General features: G+C 36.2%; 2 protein-coding genes across 4 annotated transcripts; one reads left to right on the top strand and one right to left on the bottom strand.

Annotated features, from left to right (window-relative positions):
* Positions 1-3,468: 3,468 nt before the first annotated feature.
* LOC124633991 (DCN1-like protein 5) lies at positions 3,469-10,795 on the top strand. 2 transcript variants are annotated; one of them, XM_047169383.1, is made up of 8 exons: positions 3,469-3,615; positions 3,804-3,922; positions 7,353-7,480; positions 7,696-7,796; positions 7,998-8,126; positions 8,403-8,527; positions 9,495-9,699; positions 10,026-10,795. In XM_047169383.1, exons 3-8 carry the CDS (start codon positions 7,365-7,367, stop codon positions 10,103-10,105), a joined length of 756 nt encoding a protein of 251 aa, XP_047025339.1. In that variant the 5' UTR covers positions 3,469-3,615; positions 3,804-3,922; positions 7,353-7,364; the 3' UTR covers positions 10,106-10,795. The 2 variants fall into 2 exon arrangements, with proteins under 2 accessions (XP_047025339.1, XP_047025340.1); XM_047169384.1 differs by lacking the exon at positions 3,804-3,922.
* On the bottom strand, positions 8,376-15,188 carry LOC124633990 (protein FRG1 homolog). Of its 2 annotated transcripts, XM_047169382.1 has the most exons (5): positions 14,865-15,188; positions 14,286-14,653; positions 13,672-13,867; positions 13,324-13,482; positions 8,376-10,132 (listed from the first exon to the last, which is right to left on the bottom strand). In XM_047169382.1, the coding sequence occupies exons 1-4, from the start codon at positions 14,924-14,926 to the stop codon at positions 13,335-13,337; spliced, it is 774 nt and encodes a 257-aa protein (XP_047025338.1). In that variant the 5' UTR covers positions 14,927-15,188; the 3' UTR covers positions 8,376-10,132; positions 13,324-13,334. The 2 variants fall into 2 exon arrangements, with proteins under 2 accessions (XP_047025338.1, XP_047025337.1); XM_047169381.1 differs by lacking the exon at positions 8,376-10,132 and having other exon boundaries at positions 13,320-13,482.
* Between the last annotated feature and the right edge of the window lie 2,442 nt (positions 15,189-17,630).

The raw sequence follows: 17,630 nt of genomic DNA on the forward strand, positions 1-17,630 counted from the left end.
AGTTTGTATTCCTGATGAGTTGTTGAAAGAAACGGGTATCCAAATAGATTGGTAACAGCTCAGCAACTCACTAACAAGCTGCTAACCTTCCACACATCGGCAAACAGGGATAATAAATAAATAAGCTATACGGCCTACCTTTTACTTACAACTACCGTACTCCAGCGACCCAATTCATCCTTAATTGAATCGACTTCAGCCGGCCTTCGCACAAATTGCCTGTTAGAGCTCTCACTTAAGTTTTTTTCAGTTGAAATACACTAAAAGCTACGATTATTTCGGTTCACAAACGCTTCAAACCTTAGGTACGAATTAAAGCGGAAAGTCAGACACGACTTCGTGATCTTTCCAATTAAAATAATTGGATCGTTGTTATCAGGTAAAGTTCAAAGGTATTGTAGTCTCCACATAAATCAAGGTTAATCAAACTCAGATCAAAACGCAATGCAGTAAATACTTACGTAAGTTCGCTAAATGCGGATGTCCACAAACTACACAACACACGCCGAAAATATAATTACAAACAATAGTACAGCACTGGCCGATCAAACAGAAACACTAACAAACAACTGTAATTTTAAAAACAGAAATAAAATGGAACACAAGTTTGAATTCGAATTGTTTTGAATATTGCACTAGTTCGGGAAAGATCGCGGGGTTCGCAGCGGAGCCGGCGCGCGACAGGCGGCCACAGTGCGGGCGAAACGCGAACTGGAGATTGTTTCCACGAGGGACGCGGGCATTGGGGTGAAAATAGGGTGAAGCGGGGGCGAGCCGGCAACCGACTTGAATGGACGGGCTACGCAACGCATGACGGTTTTCCGACCGACGATCACAGAACGCTCCCCCGACGTGCGCAATGAATGTTTCTCTAATTATTACGGGTTGGTATTTCGAATGTTTTCTTCTTGGCCAGCAGCGGGAATGTCGGAGATAACGATAATGACTTTGAGAAGCGTAAAACAACAAACTTTAGAACGACATGGGTTCGTTTAATAAGTTCGACTCAAGGAAACAGACATACAGCCTGAGAAAGCTGTAAGCTTAATGTTATATTATTCTCACGACCTTCATTTGTTGGTTGTATTTGAATATTTGCTTTTAAATGTTAAGTTATTCCTAACAATTTGCAGAAAGGGATGCCTGCGTACTTCGCGCAAAACATCCTCGTTGTTTGACTTCTAGGGAAATACGTGTTTGATAATGATAAATGTACTCTGAACTTTGTTAATTATATTTAGAACTGGCTCGTGTTAGGTACCCAGCAGGCACCCATGTTAGGCCGCTGTTTCGTTGCCAGTATCTGAGTAGGGCTCGACAGACATTGTCGACGGGCTGTCACGAATATGTTCCACTAATGTGCACCATTTAACTCTTTATCGCGTGGGAAGGTGTAATCAAAATGATATGTTGAACTTTAAATCGTGTGAAATATAACGTCTTGCTTCGTTTATATTAAATACACGGCGGTTAAAGCTCTGGTTAAGTTGTTAATTAGTTTGTTACAATGTTAACATTTAAACTAAACCATGTATGTGGGCTGAGCAAATGCCAAGACCTTAGGTATGTTTTGGAGTTCATACCTACCAATATTTGGTGGTGGTTAATGGTTATGCAAGTAACGCCTAGTTATAGTAGATACTACTGATCAGACTTAGGGTGACATTTAGATAGACCACCAACTTCCAGACAAGGGGCAGTCTTTTAAAGGTTTCTTAACATTGCGATTAAGATTCGACTGAACTCGAGAATCGAACACCGTGTTGCCCGTGCAAGCAGCAGTCAGCAGTCACGGAAGCAAGCCAGTTGTGAGCAAACATTACCCCTAAAAAATCTCAAAGTTAACTGCCCAATCAAGCTAAAACCCCACTCCGATTTCTAATCCCATTATAACAACATAACAACCCATTAAATTAACGCCGAGCAAAAACAAAAGCTCTCGGCGCCATTCATTATCCATTTAAAAAAATAATTCCCGCCAAATATTTACTAGAGAGGTGACGCTAGTGGGGGGCAAAGAGCAGTATTCAAATGAATTAAAATCGATAATGAGTACTCGACTAAATCTAGACGGCGCGTCGGGACGCGTAGGGGTTGTGCACCGCAGATACTGAGGGGCTCAACACCCTCGTAAATTGCACCCTCTTACTAGATTAGGCGCTTTGTTTCCCGCTCTAAATACTACAAGTGTGCCTATAGAAGCTGTCTATACAAATATTTGGACGTAAGACCTACACAAAGATTCATGCCTACAATTTTAATAAGGATTTTTATTAAGGGTGGGTCTTGTTTTATCAGCATTGTTTGCGGGTCGGTCAACCTGCGAAATGTAAAGCAGGATTTTTTAAAGAAATAAATCTCAACTTCTTAACTCAATATTTTGATGATCCTACCCTTATTTTTTACATGGATTGGTAGTACATACTAACTTCTCATAACAGTTACCTAATACCCATGTATCGTTTATCAATCAACTCGATACCGATAATCCCCAACCCAGCTATATTATTGAACCTACATTACGGTTACGTTTACCCCTGTTCAAAAAACAGGTTGAAGTTAGACCGGTTAGGGTATGAAGGGTATGAATCAGACATTTTGTTAATCAATGCCATCTGTCGATTGAACGCCGCGGTTGGCTTTATACACAGGTGCAAACTTGGTGCAAATAATCCGCTCCGGAGATACAAAACATGGTTCGGAAATCGTCGTTCAGCGAAACATGGGATAGTCTACTAGCGACACGCGTGTGATTATGGAACTAATCAATGATGGATCCGCGTTTATTTTTACAAAAAACTGATAATTATAACAGACATAGGTAATGCTTAGGTATTATGTCTGTTTTCTAAAAAAAACTATTTTAAACGCCGTTAACCATTTGCGCCTGTTCGTAAATCGTAGGTAAGGTATCACTGTAAATACAGGTGATACATTACAGATGGAACTCAAAAAGGGTATTTGTAACCGGAAACCAGTGAGACAGGAGAGAATCTTCTTTGTGTATGATCTCGGCAGCTGGACTACTTTACCCCCACGTCATGGTGTTTTTTTCCTAAACCTCAGATTTGGTTGGTATGACATATTAAAAGTAAAATTTTATCAAGTCAGAATAAAACACCATGTGGATAGTGAGTATTGAAATTGAAACTACTATATAATAGGTAAGTTATAAAAAAATGTGGCTATTCGCGGTGCCTCACCTCTGCCTTGAACAGAATCCCAAGCTCCGCAAAAACGTTTAATTACTGCCTTGTGAACGAGAAAAATATGACGCTTGGGATGAATATAATTTTATTTGTAGCAGTACGCTGTACGCTTGTGATATTCACTGTTTAAGAAAATCACATGTAAAATTAAAGTAAATCGTAGAATTGATTATTATTAAACATAGACGCTTGATGAATAACAAATAATTACAAAAAAATAAAGCTGCTCACTGCTAAGTTTGCGCAGTAACTAAACGTTCACTTCGTTATGAGTTTTCTCAGCCGCTGTGTCTGCTGTTTGGTTTATCAATTTATTATATTTTAGTACCGTGGAAATGTGTTAAAAGTTATTATTTTGATTAAAACTAATTCTGGATAATAATTCTGATCTATACCATCAGAAAAGGTGAGATATATGACGCATTTATTGTAGGGGATGTAGGTATTCCACAAAAATAACGTTTCACCTTTCGTTTTGTAATAACATTTTTATCGATCTTTAGTAAATAACCAAAATACTGATGATTATGTCATCACTGTAAATTGTATTACTTGTATTCTCTCTTTTGCCCCACATTGATTTTTTTATTTCAGGTTATTATCGACCTGTCAAGAAGACATTTTTTTCGTGAAGCTGTACTTGCAAAATTCGCAAAATAGGAGACGAAAACCCCTTTAAGTTTTCAAATTTCATATCGAATCTGCCACCAATAGTAAGTTTGACTAACTTTCATTAATTTTACAAGCAAAAGTGCGTAATAAATCTTTACAGCAAATTATTTGCTCGTCGAGGTGTGTAAGTAAACATTTTGCTAATTCCAGCGATAGGAATGTTTTATTATTGTAAGTTATAGATTGCGAGGACTGACTGGTAGCTTTATACTCTCTTATAGTTCTGTAAAAGGTGTATTGTTGAAGTGCAATCACGAATATTATGTGTATAACCTCTAAACGGTTACAATGTATTCAGTATCATATGTTTCTGTCACGCCCAGCTGTTTAGATATGTAGCTCATGCAAGGTTAGACTTAGATTACACCAAACACGTTTAACAAAAACGCATCGTCAGCCGCGAGCCGGCCGACTACTTTTCAAGTGTCTAGTATACGTCACAAATGGGTTCCAGTTACTTCAAGTGCGTGTTTATGCATAGTTAATGTTCTTTCCCGTTCAATTCGTACAAGTAAGAGCAAGAAAGGTACAGCATTACGTCATAAAGCGATAAGATAAAGCGACGGTTCGCAGAGGACTCCTGGAGTCCGCGCCACAGATGACCGTTTTTTGACAGAGAGCTCCTGGAGTCCGTTCAACAGACGAGGGGATATTTGGGTGATATTTCCAGAGATTACTACTTTCAAATGGAGCATTGTACATTGTGTTGCACAGATAAGTGGAAATAAACTTTGTATTGTCAACACATAGCTGTGTGAATAGTAAGCAGTGTTTGCTGATGCTTGTTCACTAAATAATAACTAAGTTAGTCATTAAATCATCCAAATAAGGCTGCATCTATAATTTAATTATGAATTAAATAAAAATTACAAACTTATTCACTTAAAATGTAATCAAACAAGTCTAAATAATATAATAAAACTCACAAAATGAACAACTAAAGATTAAGGGCTCGACTGTAGAGAAATTGATCTTATTTCTGAGTAGTTCAAAATAATAACCTAAGGATAAGGAGGACCCTAGCCACATCCAAATAACCAAGGTGTCTGAAGTTGCCAACCGACCTTCAATGCTCATTTACAGGTGAACCGCTGTTCTTAAGTAACAAGAAGCCAAATTAATTCTATGTAATGTACTGCAATTTTATACCTACAGCAAATATCAAAACCTTGCCATTTAAATGAATTTTTATTTTTTATTAAAAAAAGTAAAGTCAAACTTGCTCATCAAACTTTATATAAATCTAGACAATGATTTAGCATAAAAATGTGCAAAGTCACAATTTATCTTGAATTTTGTGCCTAATAAAGTGATAATTTTTATGATAACTAGCAATAAAATAACTAATTTTGCCTCCTATTAGCTAAATTTAATAGTCATGTGTAATTGATATTGATTGGCAATGACTATGAAAGTTGTATTTATAACTTCTATAAGAATTAAAAATGTATTTGAATTCAAGCACAACAGATCACTTCTATACATAAAGTGGAATTTTATTTTAGAGAAATGAGAAGTGCAGTTCACAGACCAATCCACAGCAATGTTCTCTCTCTGGATTTAGTTAAAAGTTAAGGCTATCTAAACTAAAAATATGGAAAAGAGCATCTATTTTTGGTAGTTTGTATTTGTAGCCTGCTAAACTATTTGAAAAATATTTCACTATTTGTTAGCCGCCCCAAGTAACATAGACTATATTTTATCAAGGTACTAAAAGTATTTTTCACAAGGTGAAACCACAGGAAAGAGCTAGTCAATAATATTGGGGTCAATACAAAAACAATGCTTTATATTTATTGGACTAAGCTAACTTTACAAATCCTATCATTGTTCACACTACAGTAGCCCTTATAATAATCAAAGATGTCTTCAAGTTGGTATAGGTTAATGTATTTACACATAAACATAGATAATACTGGTTTCTTAACACTTAATGAAAATATCAAACAATTTTCTGAAGGCCAATGACAATAATGTAAATAACTAAATAAGTTATTAATTGCTGTATAATGTGAAGCTGAATGCCTTGCATACATTGTATTTAAGTACATAAGAACAAAGTCATGTATTATTCCCATGGGTATTGACAGAAATAGATAAATTGAAGTGTGTGATATCTCTGGACTATGTTGATTTAACATTTTTGTTACATCATACATTGGAGGGCGTTTAGGCAAAGAAATAATTGCAAGCAAGCACTTTTATATCATCCATCTATGTATAAAGTACCCATGTATGTACATATAAAGTTTTTTGGTGCAAATCTCAGGAACTATTGGTCTGATTTGAGAAAGCCAGTAAAACAGCTGGCTTAATCTACTCAGAATATTAATTCATTCATGTTCAGTCAGTTGAAACATTCAAACTATCTTGACACCTCCTACGTATATTATCGTAACCAAAAAAATGACGATTTTGCTTTTTTTACATAAAATGACTTATTTTTATTTCCATTTATTTATTTTTAAACATATATTTTACATTTTTAGTAATATTCAGTATAAATATAAATGTAAAATATATGTTTAAAAATTAATACTTAAATGGAAATAAAAATAAGTTGTTTTATGTAAAAAAAGCAAAATCGTCATTTTGTTGGTTACAATAATATATGTAGGAGGTGTCGATCTGTTTATGGCCAAACTCATTTAAAAAAGCAGATCTTCCGGTATTATATGATAAAGTAATCAGCGTAAACACCCAATTATACTAAACAGTTAAGTATAATTCCACAGATTACTTTATCAGTACTTTTTTAGGCTTGTAGGTTTCAAGGGCCAAATATGAGTGTATTGTATGTTTGAGTCCAGTAAAAGTCTCGATACAAGTTGAAACAAGTCATGTAACATAATATTTTATCAAAAGTAATCTCCATCTATCACTTCTATGTATTTAGTCGGTGAGATATGACATATAATATAACTGAAAAACTGTTTGTATTTAATTAACCAAAATTGTGTGTGTTCTTAAATATGTAGAATAGATTATTTTAGTATCAGTATATATTTTGTATAAAATTAACCAACACTTTTTGTTGAACAATAACTGATTCTAAAACATTCTTACAAATTAATGAGCTTATTAAGAAGAACTTAATTGATATCATGTTTCATGTTCAAATATGGATTGGTACTAATTGGTAATATAAATAATTTCATGAGGAAAGTAACAGAACAGAAGGCTAAATAAGATGTGTGTGCCAAAGATATGTGTACTTGCAAGAACATATATGTGTTTAAGTGGCTATTACAAATATGTTCTTGCAAGTAGTTTCTGTTTCGTTTCTAATGCGGGCAACTGTACTCTTATTACTCTCTTTAAAAAATTACATTCAAATTGCAAACTCAGAAACCTGAAATCAGCAATAGTTAACTACCTACTGATCTTAGTCGCAAGCATCAAAATCTATCTATCTATACTTGAGACATTTAAATACTGAAGTTATATTAAAAATTAAAATTAATTGAACAGGGTGGTAGAACGATGCCTCGCTGCAGCAAACGCACACGGAGCGGCGCTCCCGCGAACGGGGGCGAAGTCCTACCGGGGGCGACCGCCATCGACGAACACCATCACCACAAGAGATCTAGAAATAGCAGGTAAGGGAACCAATCTAATATGTAGTTTCATTGTTATGACCATTTCAGAAATGGGCGGTTTTAGTAATATTTTGTATAGGAGTCCAAAATCCCACATTTTTTGCACTGATTATTTATTTCCCTTTTATATCTTTATCAGATTGTTGCTGAACTGTTGGAAGCCTAATAACTTTATATTTTGATTTTATTCTTATGTGTTAATTTATTAATTTCAGTTCACGTCGACATTCCAAATCAGAAGACACGAGTTTTAGCGTAAAGAAATGTTTAGCATGGTTTAAAGAATACACAACAGTTACAGAACCAGATGTATTAGGTAAGTACATACATTGTGCAATTTAAGTCCACCATTCAAACCTACTTTCTACAAAACTGTGAATCTGGGACCTCCATGCCAGATTTATCATCATCTTTATTGTAAAGCCCAATAAAATTGATATAGTTCTCGTCAAACTTTCTATCCTTAAGAAACATTGCACGAGTTGCTAATTATAAAACCACTGTTTTGTCACCACAGGTCCAGAAGGCATGGAAAAGTTCTGTGAAGACTTAGGAGTGGATCCAGAGAATGTTGTTATGTTGGTCATTGCATACAAAATGGGGGCAAAACAAATGGGCTATTTCACACAAGAGGAATGGTTAAAAGGTAACACATTCATTTTCATTATTCTTCATACATATTTTGCAGTTTTTCTTTTGCGTGATGACCAAATCAAATCAAAAATCATTTATTCAATCTTGGGTGCAAAACAGCACAAAAAATTACAAAAAACAGCCCCCAAAATGCCCATCTTTCACCACTTCCTACATGTTTTTTGCTGGGAAGAAGGAGTGGTGTAACAAAGACCCCAGCAAAACATGTCTGGCCAAAATGATAATGATAAAAAATACATGCTAATTTATATTGTTTGTTTATTTTCAGGTCTAACAGAGTTACAGTGTGACAGTGTGCACAAATTGCAGAACAAATTAGAATATCTTCGCAGCTTACTCAACGATCCATATATTTTTAAGGCTATTTACAGATACTCCTATGATTTTGCAAGGGTAAGTACACACTTTACCCCTTTTAAATTAAGTCTGTGTACTGAACTCAGAGATATGGAAGAAATACCCAAAAAACAGGGGAATGTTAGTAATTGGGTCTTCAGGTACCCTAGAAACTACTAAGTTTAGTCCCTGTTTTACACAAATACATACTTTGCTTGTTATAATTTTCCCTAATTTGTTGCTAAAGAAGATCGATAGGCCAAAGGCGAACGGCAGATTTCGTACTGTATATTTTTTTTGTTGTTCAGTTATAGAATTTGTACCAATTATTAAGGCTACTAAGCCATTTATTTTCATGTTAATGTAGTATTTTTAGAACTCCGGATTAATTAATTATACCCATTAAAAGATTAAAGTAATTCGAGGCTTGAAATGATAAATAATTATTTAAAAATAGAAATAACAGTAAATATTATTAACCAATCACATATTATACCTTAAAATGAATAATTAGTCATACTATCTTAATAATTAACAATTATTAGATATAAATTATTTTCACCATCAATATTTTTTTGTATTTGCAATTATTTTATTGACAGGTAACGAAAATCTTTCAGTCTCTGTTCAGTTATTTGCTGTTGATTAAGAGACAAGCTAGGTAGAACATTTCTTTTATTACCATAACAATGTTTAATATGTTTATGCACCTAGGTAAAACAACCTACATGGGTACACTGTAGTACATAACCTTAAAAAACAAAACTGGTTATAACTTTTACTTCCCAAGTTCTAAAAATCTGAGAATTTACAAAGGGCTTGTCTATCATATTACCCATCAATTAAAACAAAAAATATCCCAAAACACGAAATTTTATTAGCGGTACGAAAGTCCCATACAAGCCTGCCATTCGCCTTTAAAATGTGACCAAATCGGTAAATTCTCATGTTTTAACGAGACTAATGTACAGCAATTCAAGTTATTTATTTGAAATAATAATAAATATTTTTTCTCTTTTCGTAGGACAAAGACCAGCGGTCCCTAGAGACGGGCACGGCGCGAGCACTGCTGGGCGTGCTGCTGCCGCGCTGGGCGCTGCGGCCGGCGCTGGCCGACTTCCTGCAGCGCGGCCGCTACCGCGTCGTCAACCGCGACCAGTGGTGCAACATCCTCGAGTTCAGCCGCACCGTCGACACGCAGCTCAATACTTATGATGCTGATGGCGCTTGTATGTATCAGTTTGTGTGCTCAAATATTCATATTTATGGGTGTTACAGTCAGTGTTTTATTTACAAGGAGCGACTGCCCTATCTGACCTCCTGGATCCAGTTATACAAGCAACCCCTTTGCTTCTAACTTCCTAAAATATTCAAAAGTCAGTTGCATCTAGCATTGCTTAACCCTATGATCCATTGACCTGTGCAGCTGTCAATTAGCCGCAAGCTTAGTACTTGTGCATCGTATGTAATAGTAGTTATATTGCATGAAATAAATATTTTTCTTTCTCTATTGGTCATTAGTTTTATATATTTATTTATATTTCCTTGTTTGCAGGGCCCGTGATGCTGGACGAGTTCGTGGAGTGGCTGCGCGGCGAGCGGGCAGGCGACGCCGCCATGCCGGCGCACAGCTGAGGCCCGCCGCCGCCCTAGTCGCCCCAGCTGCACAGGGGATGATACAAGATAGAGTGCTCATGTGTACCGTGTTGTGTGTGATCAGTGTTTCTGTGGATAGTGCCGGATTCATTTATAGCAAGAATACAAGATGACATGTGAAATTGTTTCCAGACTTACAAAATAAATATTGTTATTCATATTTTAGTAATTGTAACTAGGTTCATACCTGGGTTCCTGCTCTAAATATTACTATGGGCTTGCACTCGCAAAATCCGGCACTGTGGAGCACACAATAGTGACAGCGAATGAAATGTTAAGACCTGAGCAGAAAACAAGTACCTGTGTGTTTTAATTTCATTTTATAAAGCTGAAAAGTTTGGTTGAGCATGCAAATCTCAGGAACTACTGGACTACTAACTAGTGTTAGATGGCCCATTTATCGTTTAAACAGCTTAGAGCTGGCAGAAGCTAGTGTTCAGCAAAATAAAAATCAATACTGCCACTTTAATTCAAAATTATCTTGCGATGATTAATGTACTGCTAATCTGCTTGGTCTTTACAACTTTTGTTGTCCTGAATATGAAAATACTTGTACACATTAGCACTCCATTAGTTGTCTAATCTGTGGAATGTATAGTTGAAGTTGACTATACAGTGTGAATAGGAAATATATGCAGAGTGGAAAAGACTTGATTAGGAATGGAAGGTCTAAATCAATGTGATGAAAGACCTGGGTTAGTGAATGGTTTAGAACGGACATTGTTGCTCTCTCACAACATGATGCTAAGTGAGAAACTTCTGAAAACCTCCTGTATATATAGACATGACACTGATAACAAAACAAAAATATGTGTATTTGTTTATATTTTGTGTTGTATGCACAAGTGATCAAGTCTTTGATTGGAATGTTTTTATAAGGGTGCGTCCACATCTGGCGAATGCGCAGCACGCGAGCCGATCGCGAGCTGTCCGCGAGCTGCGCGCGTGCAGTCACTGCAATAGTTCGGTGCGCCTCTTTAGCGCAACTCACGCAAGGCTCGTATAGAGCGCGCGAGCGGCGCGCGATCTGCGCGAGCGGCGCGCGATCTGCGCGCAATCAGTTCTCGCCCTTACAGTTCCGTATATTGGCTCAGTACTATCGAAGATGGCAGACGTCGCGCGCCGCCTGCGCGCCGCTCGCGTGCGGCGCTTAGGTCGCGCGCGAGCTGCGCGCGGGCGGCGCAGAAGCGGCGCACGAACAAAAATGCACGCGCGCAGCTCGCGGACAGCTCGCGATCGGCTCGCGTGCTGCGCATTCGCGGCGCATTCGCCAGATGTGGACGCACCCTAACGCTTGTTATAATTAACCAAACAAAAAGTCAATAAAACAAGTTATTGTATGAAAATCGTCAATATATCATTGTCATGTCTATGTTCTCATAAGCCTTAAAATTATACCAGATTATTATACTGTTAGTTAACAATTTACAAACTCACTCGCTGAACTAGTATATGATACTTGAGCCATAAGGGGTCTGTAATATGTAATTTATTGACAGGGAATATAAATTATTACGTGAGTAATATTTATCGCGGGCGATAACCGCATATTGAACTGTTATATCAAGCAGTTTTGTTTAAAACCTGTGTGTATGAACTTTATGTCCTGCTTTGTACTCTAGCGTTGTCCCTTACATTTGTTTATCCTCAATTTTTTTTGTTTGTTTATGGCACTACAAAAAAAGATTTTGGTTTTTTGTTCAACAATGCTAGTGTAGAAGGCATTCTGCCACTTATGCCAAATTGTGAAAATGAGTGAGAACATTTTTGTGTGTTTGCTTGGCCCGTTGTCGTCCGTAATGATGTATTTTGTTTCATTCATGTAATGTGAAAATCTCGTGTATAGTTTGACGCGAGTATGCATGGTAATGTAAACTGTTTTCTTTTTTCAATTTTGAAAAGAATAAAACAAGCAGGTATTGTTAATAAACAAATTTAGTTTTTCTTTGTTCTAACAAGTTGCATTATGCCCTTATGACTATTCTTTCACTTTATTTATGCAAAGCATGCTGCACTTATCCATTAACATTATTTCGCACATTTTGTAAATATAACATTACTTATGCTATTGGTTGACCACCCGAGGAGCTTCATACATCAATGGTCAGTACATTCTATTGTATTTTATATTATGTATTATTTGTCTTATTAACTGGTAGGTATAAGTTCATGTGTATATTTTTAGCATTTACTTTAGATGTATGTATATTATGATTACGCGATGCTCCTCTTAATATAAAACGAATATATATTTGAAGTATGCAATCTCATTATCTATGAAATCTGTTGAGACATTGAATATTATATTAATTTGCCCACCGAACGTTTATTATTATGTTTGCAATAAAACAGTACAACAGACAAGGAGATGTGAACTTTGAACAGGTTATGTGTATATTTATTTTGTACCAGTAGCTAATACTTGGTGGGATTAGTGTAATGTGTTGCAATTCAATGAAAAGCTTATACTGTCAGGTATCTGCTTCAGATGGCCTTTCGACTGATTTTAAACACAAGCCTAGGATAACTGTAATCTGAATGTGCGGTGAACATCTCTGGTGTTCGTCTAACAACATTCATCTTCCTTTAGCAATAAAATATGTTTAGATAGAAACTTCAGCTATTTATGTATAGTATCATTATATTAATAAGTTGGTAACATAAGTGGTTATTTTTGTAAAGATACTTAGACTAACGCTAGACATGTGTCGCACATTTAACTAAACTGAAAATAGAATAATCCATATACACCGCAACTAGACTGGACTGCCGAGGCCACTTCGAATCATGTTCCAATAGACTAGGTCTACGTCTAGTCTAAACACTAGGTTTAGGTGTAGATATCGTTTTATATAAGAACGTGTAGGTAGTATATTCAAATTCTCTGATTGTAAGTAAATGATTTCTCTGTAAAATACCGTGTATCCAAAATTATCGCAAATCGTTTAGGCCATTGTAACGGAGGTTATTACATGAGGAATAAATAAAATAATTTCAAAGTGAATTGTGTTTTGTTTACCATTTGATTTGTTCATTGTAACTTTGTGTAAGTCTGCTCTTATTAAACTATTTGATTACTGAATTTGAAGTTTTCCTTTTATCAAAATGGCAATATCTGCTGCTATATGGTGACCAAATATGACAAAATCTACATCCATATTTTGAAATGGGCCTGGGAAAAATAAAAATCTGCTTACATAATAGTTGTCTATTTACAGTACCGATCAGCTTTCATCTTACTCCTACGGTCTAACAATGTTTCGTGTAGATTGCCTTCTGTCTTTGCTTTCTTTAGCTCTGAAACGCCACCATCATTCAGCCTGAGCTTCTTGTCTTGGAATTTCTGGAACTTTTTCCTGAAAAATTATAACCACCTTGTAGTGACTGCAATAAATTAAATAACATTTTGGAGGTATTATTGGGTGAATCTAGAAAAACAATACACATATAGGTATGTTTTCTGCAACTCCATTCAATTTTAAAACCTTTCAAGCAAAGCTTGCATTGCTTGAAAAATTTAAAAAGATCCAATAATTTATACTTACACATAATTGACTTCAACTTGTGAGAGATCTGCTTGCTCTTCATCAGGTAGCACAGACTTATTGACCTCCTTGGTCTTGTTGCTCCTGATGCTACAGAACTCATTGGTGCCAGCTGAAGTACTCCGGGCAACAACAGCGTCATCCTCAGGATCAACGGACATGAACTTGTTTAGGGAGCTTAGGATTGCTGTTTTACCTGTGGATTTTTGAGAAGTAGAGAGTATGTGAATGAAAACTTTCTGCTCCTAGTTGCCCTTCTTAATTGTAATTAAATATTGTATGTTATTCAATCCAATTTCATAGCTGGGATTGCGGGGCCCAGTTGGCAGACTGTTACCCTCAATAGAGAAAAATGGAAGAAGATGGAGGAGGCCTATTATATACCCACATGGGATTCATTTTTTAAAATCAAAAATTAAAACATATTATAATTAACATACTATTGTAAAGAAATGGAAATAAAAAGGCTTTAAATAATAAAATAAATTGTATGTTATTCCATACTAAAGAGTCACATTCATGTAACATACAGAACACCACATATAGAAAAAAAATACTTGATGACAATGATTGACAACATATCTAGAAGAGCACATGAAAACAAGACCACTCACCCTCCTGCCACACTGGTTCCCACTGCTCCATAGCACCCACAGCATCAGATCTCCCCACAACTGTCTCTTTTGCAACGCCCAAATACTTCCCATACCCAGACTTCAGCGCAAACTTGTTCTCCCCAGCTGGGAATGCTGTAAATATCTCCTCCGGTGAAGGACCATCTCCTTCATCATGTGGAGCTCCAAGTGTGAACAGACCATTGTCTAACGCTGAAACGTAAGAGTTCTTTCCAAACTCTATAGAGATAGATCCTGTAATGTCTTCAATCTTTTCAACCTTCCACCAACCTCCATGCTTTACTGAGTCCTCATCTATGTTTGATGCTTCTGAGTTTTCCTTCTTCTTGTGTTTACGTTTCTTTGCTCTGGAAAATTATTTCAATAATAAATCCGGTTGACATTGAGGTGGAAAACTAGGTAATTAATATGTGGTGTGTGCAAACTACTGTTTATTAATTTTATTTCCAAGATATAATTACTGATAAACTGACAGCTTGAGTATTGGGGCACGAAAGTTTCTAACAGCATATCTTTTGGGTAGGTTATGTTAAGAACTTACTGTCCAGTGATACTTACTTGGGCTTTTCTCCTTTAAAAATAAGCTTGCCCCGCTTTACTGCTGCGTACTCATCAGCCATATCGTATAAAAAAAAATACTTTATTCGAACTTGAGTTACAATAGAAATGTTAATTTTACGAGTTTTATTTACACGCAGGATAGTGTAAAATTACAATAAAGTATTACTGCATAGTTACCGTTCAAACAGTTGCAATTTAATCAAATCTTCTCTTTAGCAGATATCAAAATTACTTGAAATTGAGAGTTTGAGATGAAAATGAGACCAACAGGCAACAAAATTGATGAATTTAATGACACTATGACAGCTTTTTTGAAAATAAAACAAATTATATAGAATAGTGATGTCTGTTATTCTGTCTGATGATTTGAAATTTATCGATTTTTTGTGCAAGAAAGAAATGAATAAAAGATAAAGATAAAAAATCGGTAAAAAAACTTTTAAGTTAAACGGTTTTATTTTATGTGCACTGAAAACTAGAAAATAAAAAAATAATTACTTACCTGTCAACCTACGTAGGTGGTCCCGGTCATATTAGACTAAAATAAAAACGTGGGGCCCATTAACTATTGCTGTAGTACATTCTTCTAGAGGTATAATAGGTGTGGATTGGATCGACTTACTATAATAATCGTAACTGGAGATTTGACAATCAATAATCAGCCGTAGTGGCTTCACCAGCGAACGCCGAGCTCATGTAAAAAGTATAAAGATATGCTTTGCCATAGGTAGGAGGAGTTCCAGAGGGGCCCCACGTTTTTATTTTAGTCTAATATGACCGGGACCACCTACGTAGGTTGACAAGTAAGTAATTATTTTTTTATTTTCTAGTTTTCAGTGCACATAAAATAAAACCGTTTAACTTAAAAGTTTTTTTTACCGATTTTTTATTTTCTAGTTTTAGTAGTGACCCCTCCCTGGGTCAGCAGCAGTAAGGGAGTGCCAGACTCTTACTGACTAAAAACAGTTATGTTTCGTCGTAGGCCTTGTATGTAAATACCAGGGGCCACGGTAACTCTTTCGAACAATCCCGCAGCCCAGGCAGGCCTTGGCCCTGTTGGGCCCCGCTGGGGTTGCTGACAGTATTCTGCTTGTGTAGCCCTTTCATTTGATACCCATATTGACGGGGTTGTGGAAAATTATGTAATCCGCCATTTTATTCCGGCGGCCATATTGGATTTACAATGTTATTGATATTACTATATTGTATTGTCATCGGAATTAAAGGTGTATACAAAATTTCAGATTAATCGGTTGAAAGGAAGAGGATGAAATTTGAATTACTAAATTTGACCCAAGAATAAATAATAAAACAAACGGGGTGAGCTAAATAAAACCGTTTAAAAAATTAATTTATTTTGTTGAATGATCGATCAATTTATTATATTACTAGCTGTTGCCCGCGACTTCGTCTGCGTGGGCAATTTGGAATTGTCAAAATACTACTTATGCCGTAGCGTAGGTGTATTCTTTTACATAACAATATAATTAGGATTACCACTTAGCAGCAGCACGGGTTGATCAATCAAGGTGGTGTCGACGGTGTGTGACTATTTATCTAAACAAAAGAAGTAAAGTTTGTGACGTTGAGGAAATCTCTGGATCTAGTCAACCGATTTGGAAAATTATTACGTAATTCTCACATAAAACAAAGGTCTGACAAAGTTGTCATTTGTACATTTTCTGCAGCAGCTGCGACAAATCAGGAGCCAGAAAGTCTGTCAAACAGTTTTACTTACCACGGATAACGCGGTGTCTAGTTCACTGGGTTGAAGAGATCAGATAGGCACTCCAAGTAAACATTGGTACTCAAAAAGATTCGGTTTGACTGGAAGCCAACACCCACACAATTGAGGAATAGCTGGGTGGTTGATGACTGAGTCATCAGGCAAGCGCATAGTTTCACTACTTGTATTTTGGGGATTTTCTGTGCACTCACTCACTATGTTATGTTGGAATTCCACCGAAATGTTTGCATTAGTTCACGATCAGGTAAAGTATACGTCCGAGAGAGTAAGTCCAATTCGTGTGTTGGCACTTGAAGCCTGCAGTTCTTCCAAGATTTTCAAAATGTACGCTCGCAATTTGTCATTTCTTGGTGGAGCCAGCAGATCAGAAGAAACATAAGTGCTGTGTATACTGTGCGTCACTACTGCACAACGGTAAAATTTCGTCTTTATAAATAGCACAAACGTTCGCTCTCTTGCGGAGGACGTTTAAATACCATATTATGTGTCACACGTAGGTAAACAGGACAACAGTATATTATCATCGAACTGCTTTCAAAGATCTGATGAGCGAACAGACCAGAACCAGAAGAAAAAAAAAGACACATATATTTGCAAACAAATTGAAAAAACTTCTCCTAAGCAAATGCTACTATAGCGTCAAAGAATACCTTGACGATAAAAAGATAGTCGAATGAATAACTTGTGTTTTCCTAATCTACTATTGCATCTACTACTGTAATTAGACTTTCTAGCCTTCTTTTGCTGTACCCTAACAGGGTCCATAATATGTACCTAGCTTTAAGCCCCTTGTAACATCTTTATAACTTTATGGTATGCAAATAAATATGAATATGAACTGACTTGATCGCCTCGAGAAAATCAGAGCTCTATGAAGCGATCATTCGCTTTGATTCCTACTGCTATTGTGGTTTCTGAAAATGTATTCAATTAACCAACGATGAATATAATTCTTAGCCAGCCGACTCTTTTGAGTTCTCGAAAATCATAACGATGGTTTTTGTGCAATGCACAAA

This window comes from Helicoverpa zea, chromosome 10, assembly GCF_022581195.2.
Source record: "Helicoverpa zea isolate HzStark_Cry1AcR chromosome 10, ilHelZeax1.1, whole genome shotgun sequence".
NCBI classification, from domain to species: domain Eukaryota; kingdom Metazoa; phylum Arthropoda; class Insecta; order Lepidoptera; family Noctuidae; genus Helicoverpa; species Helicoverpa zea.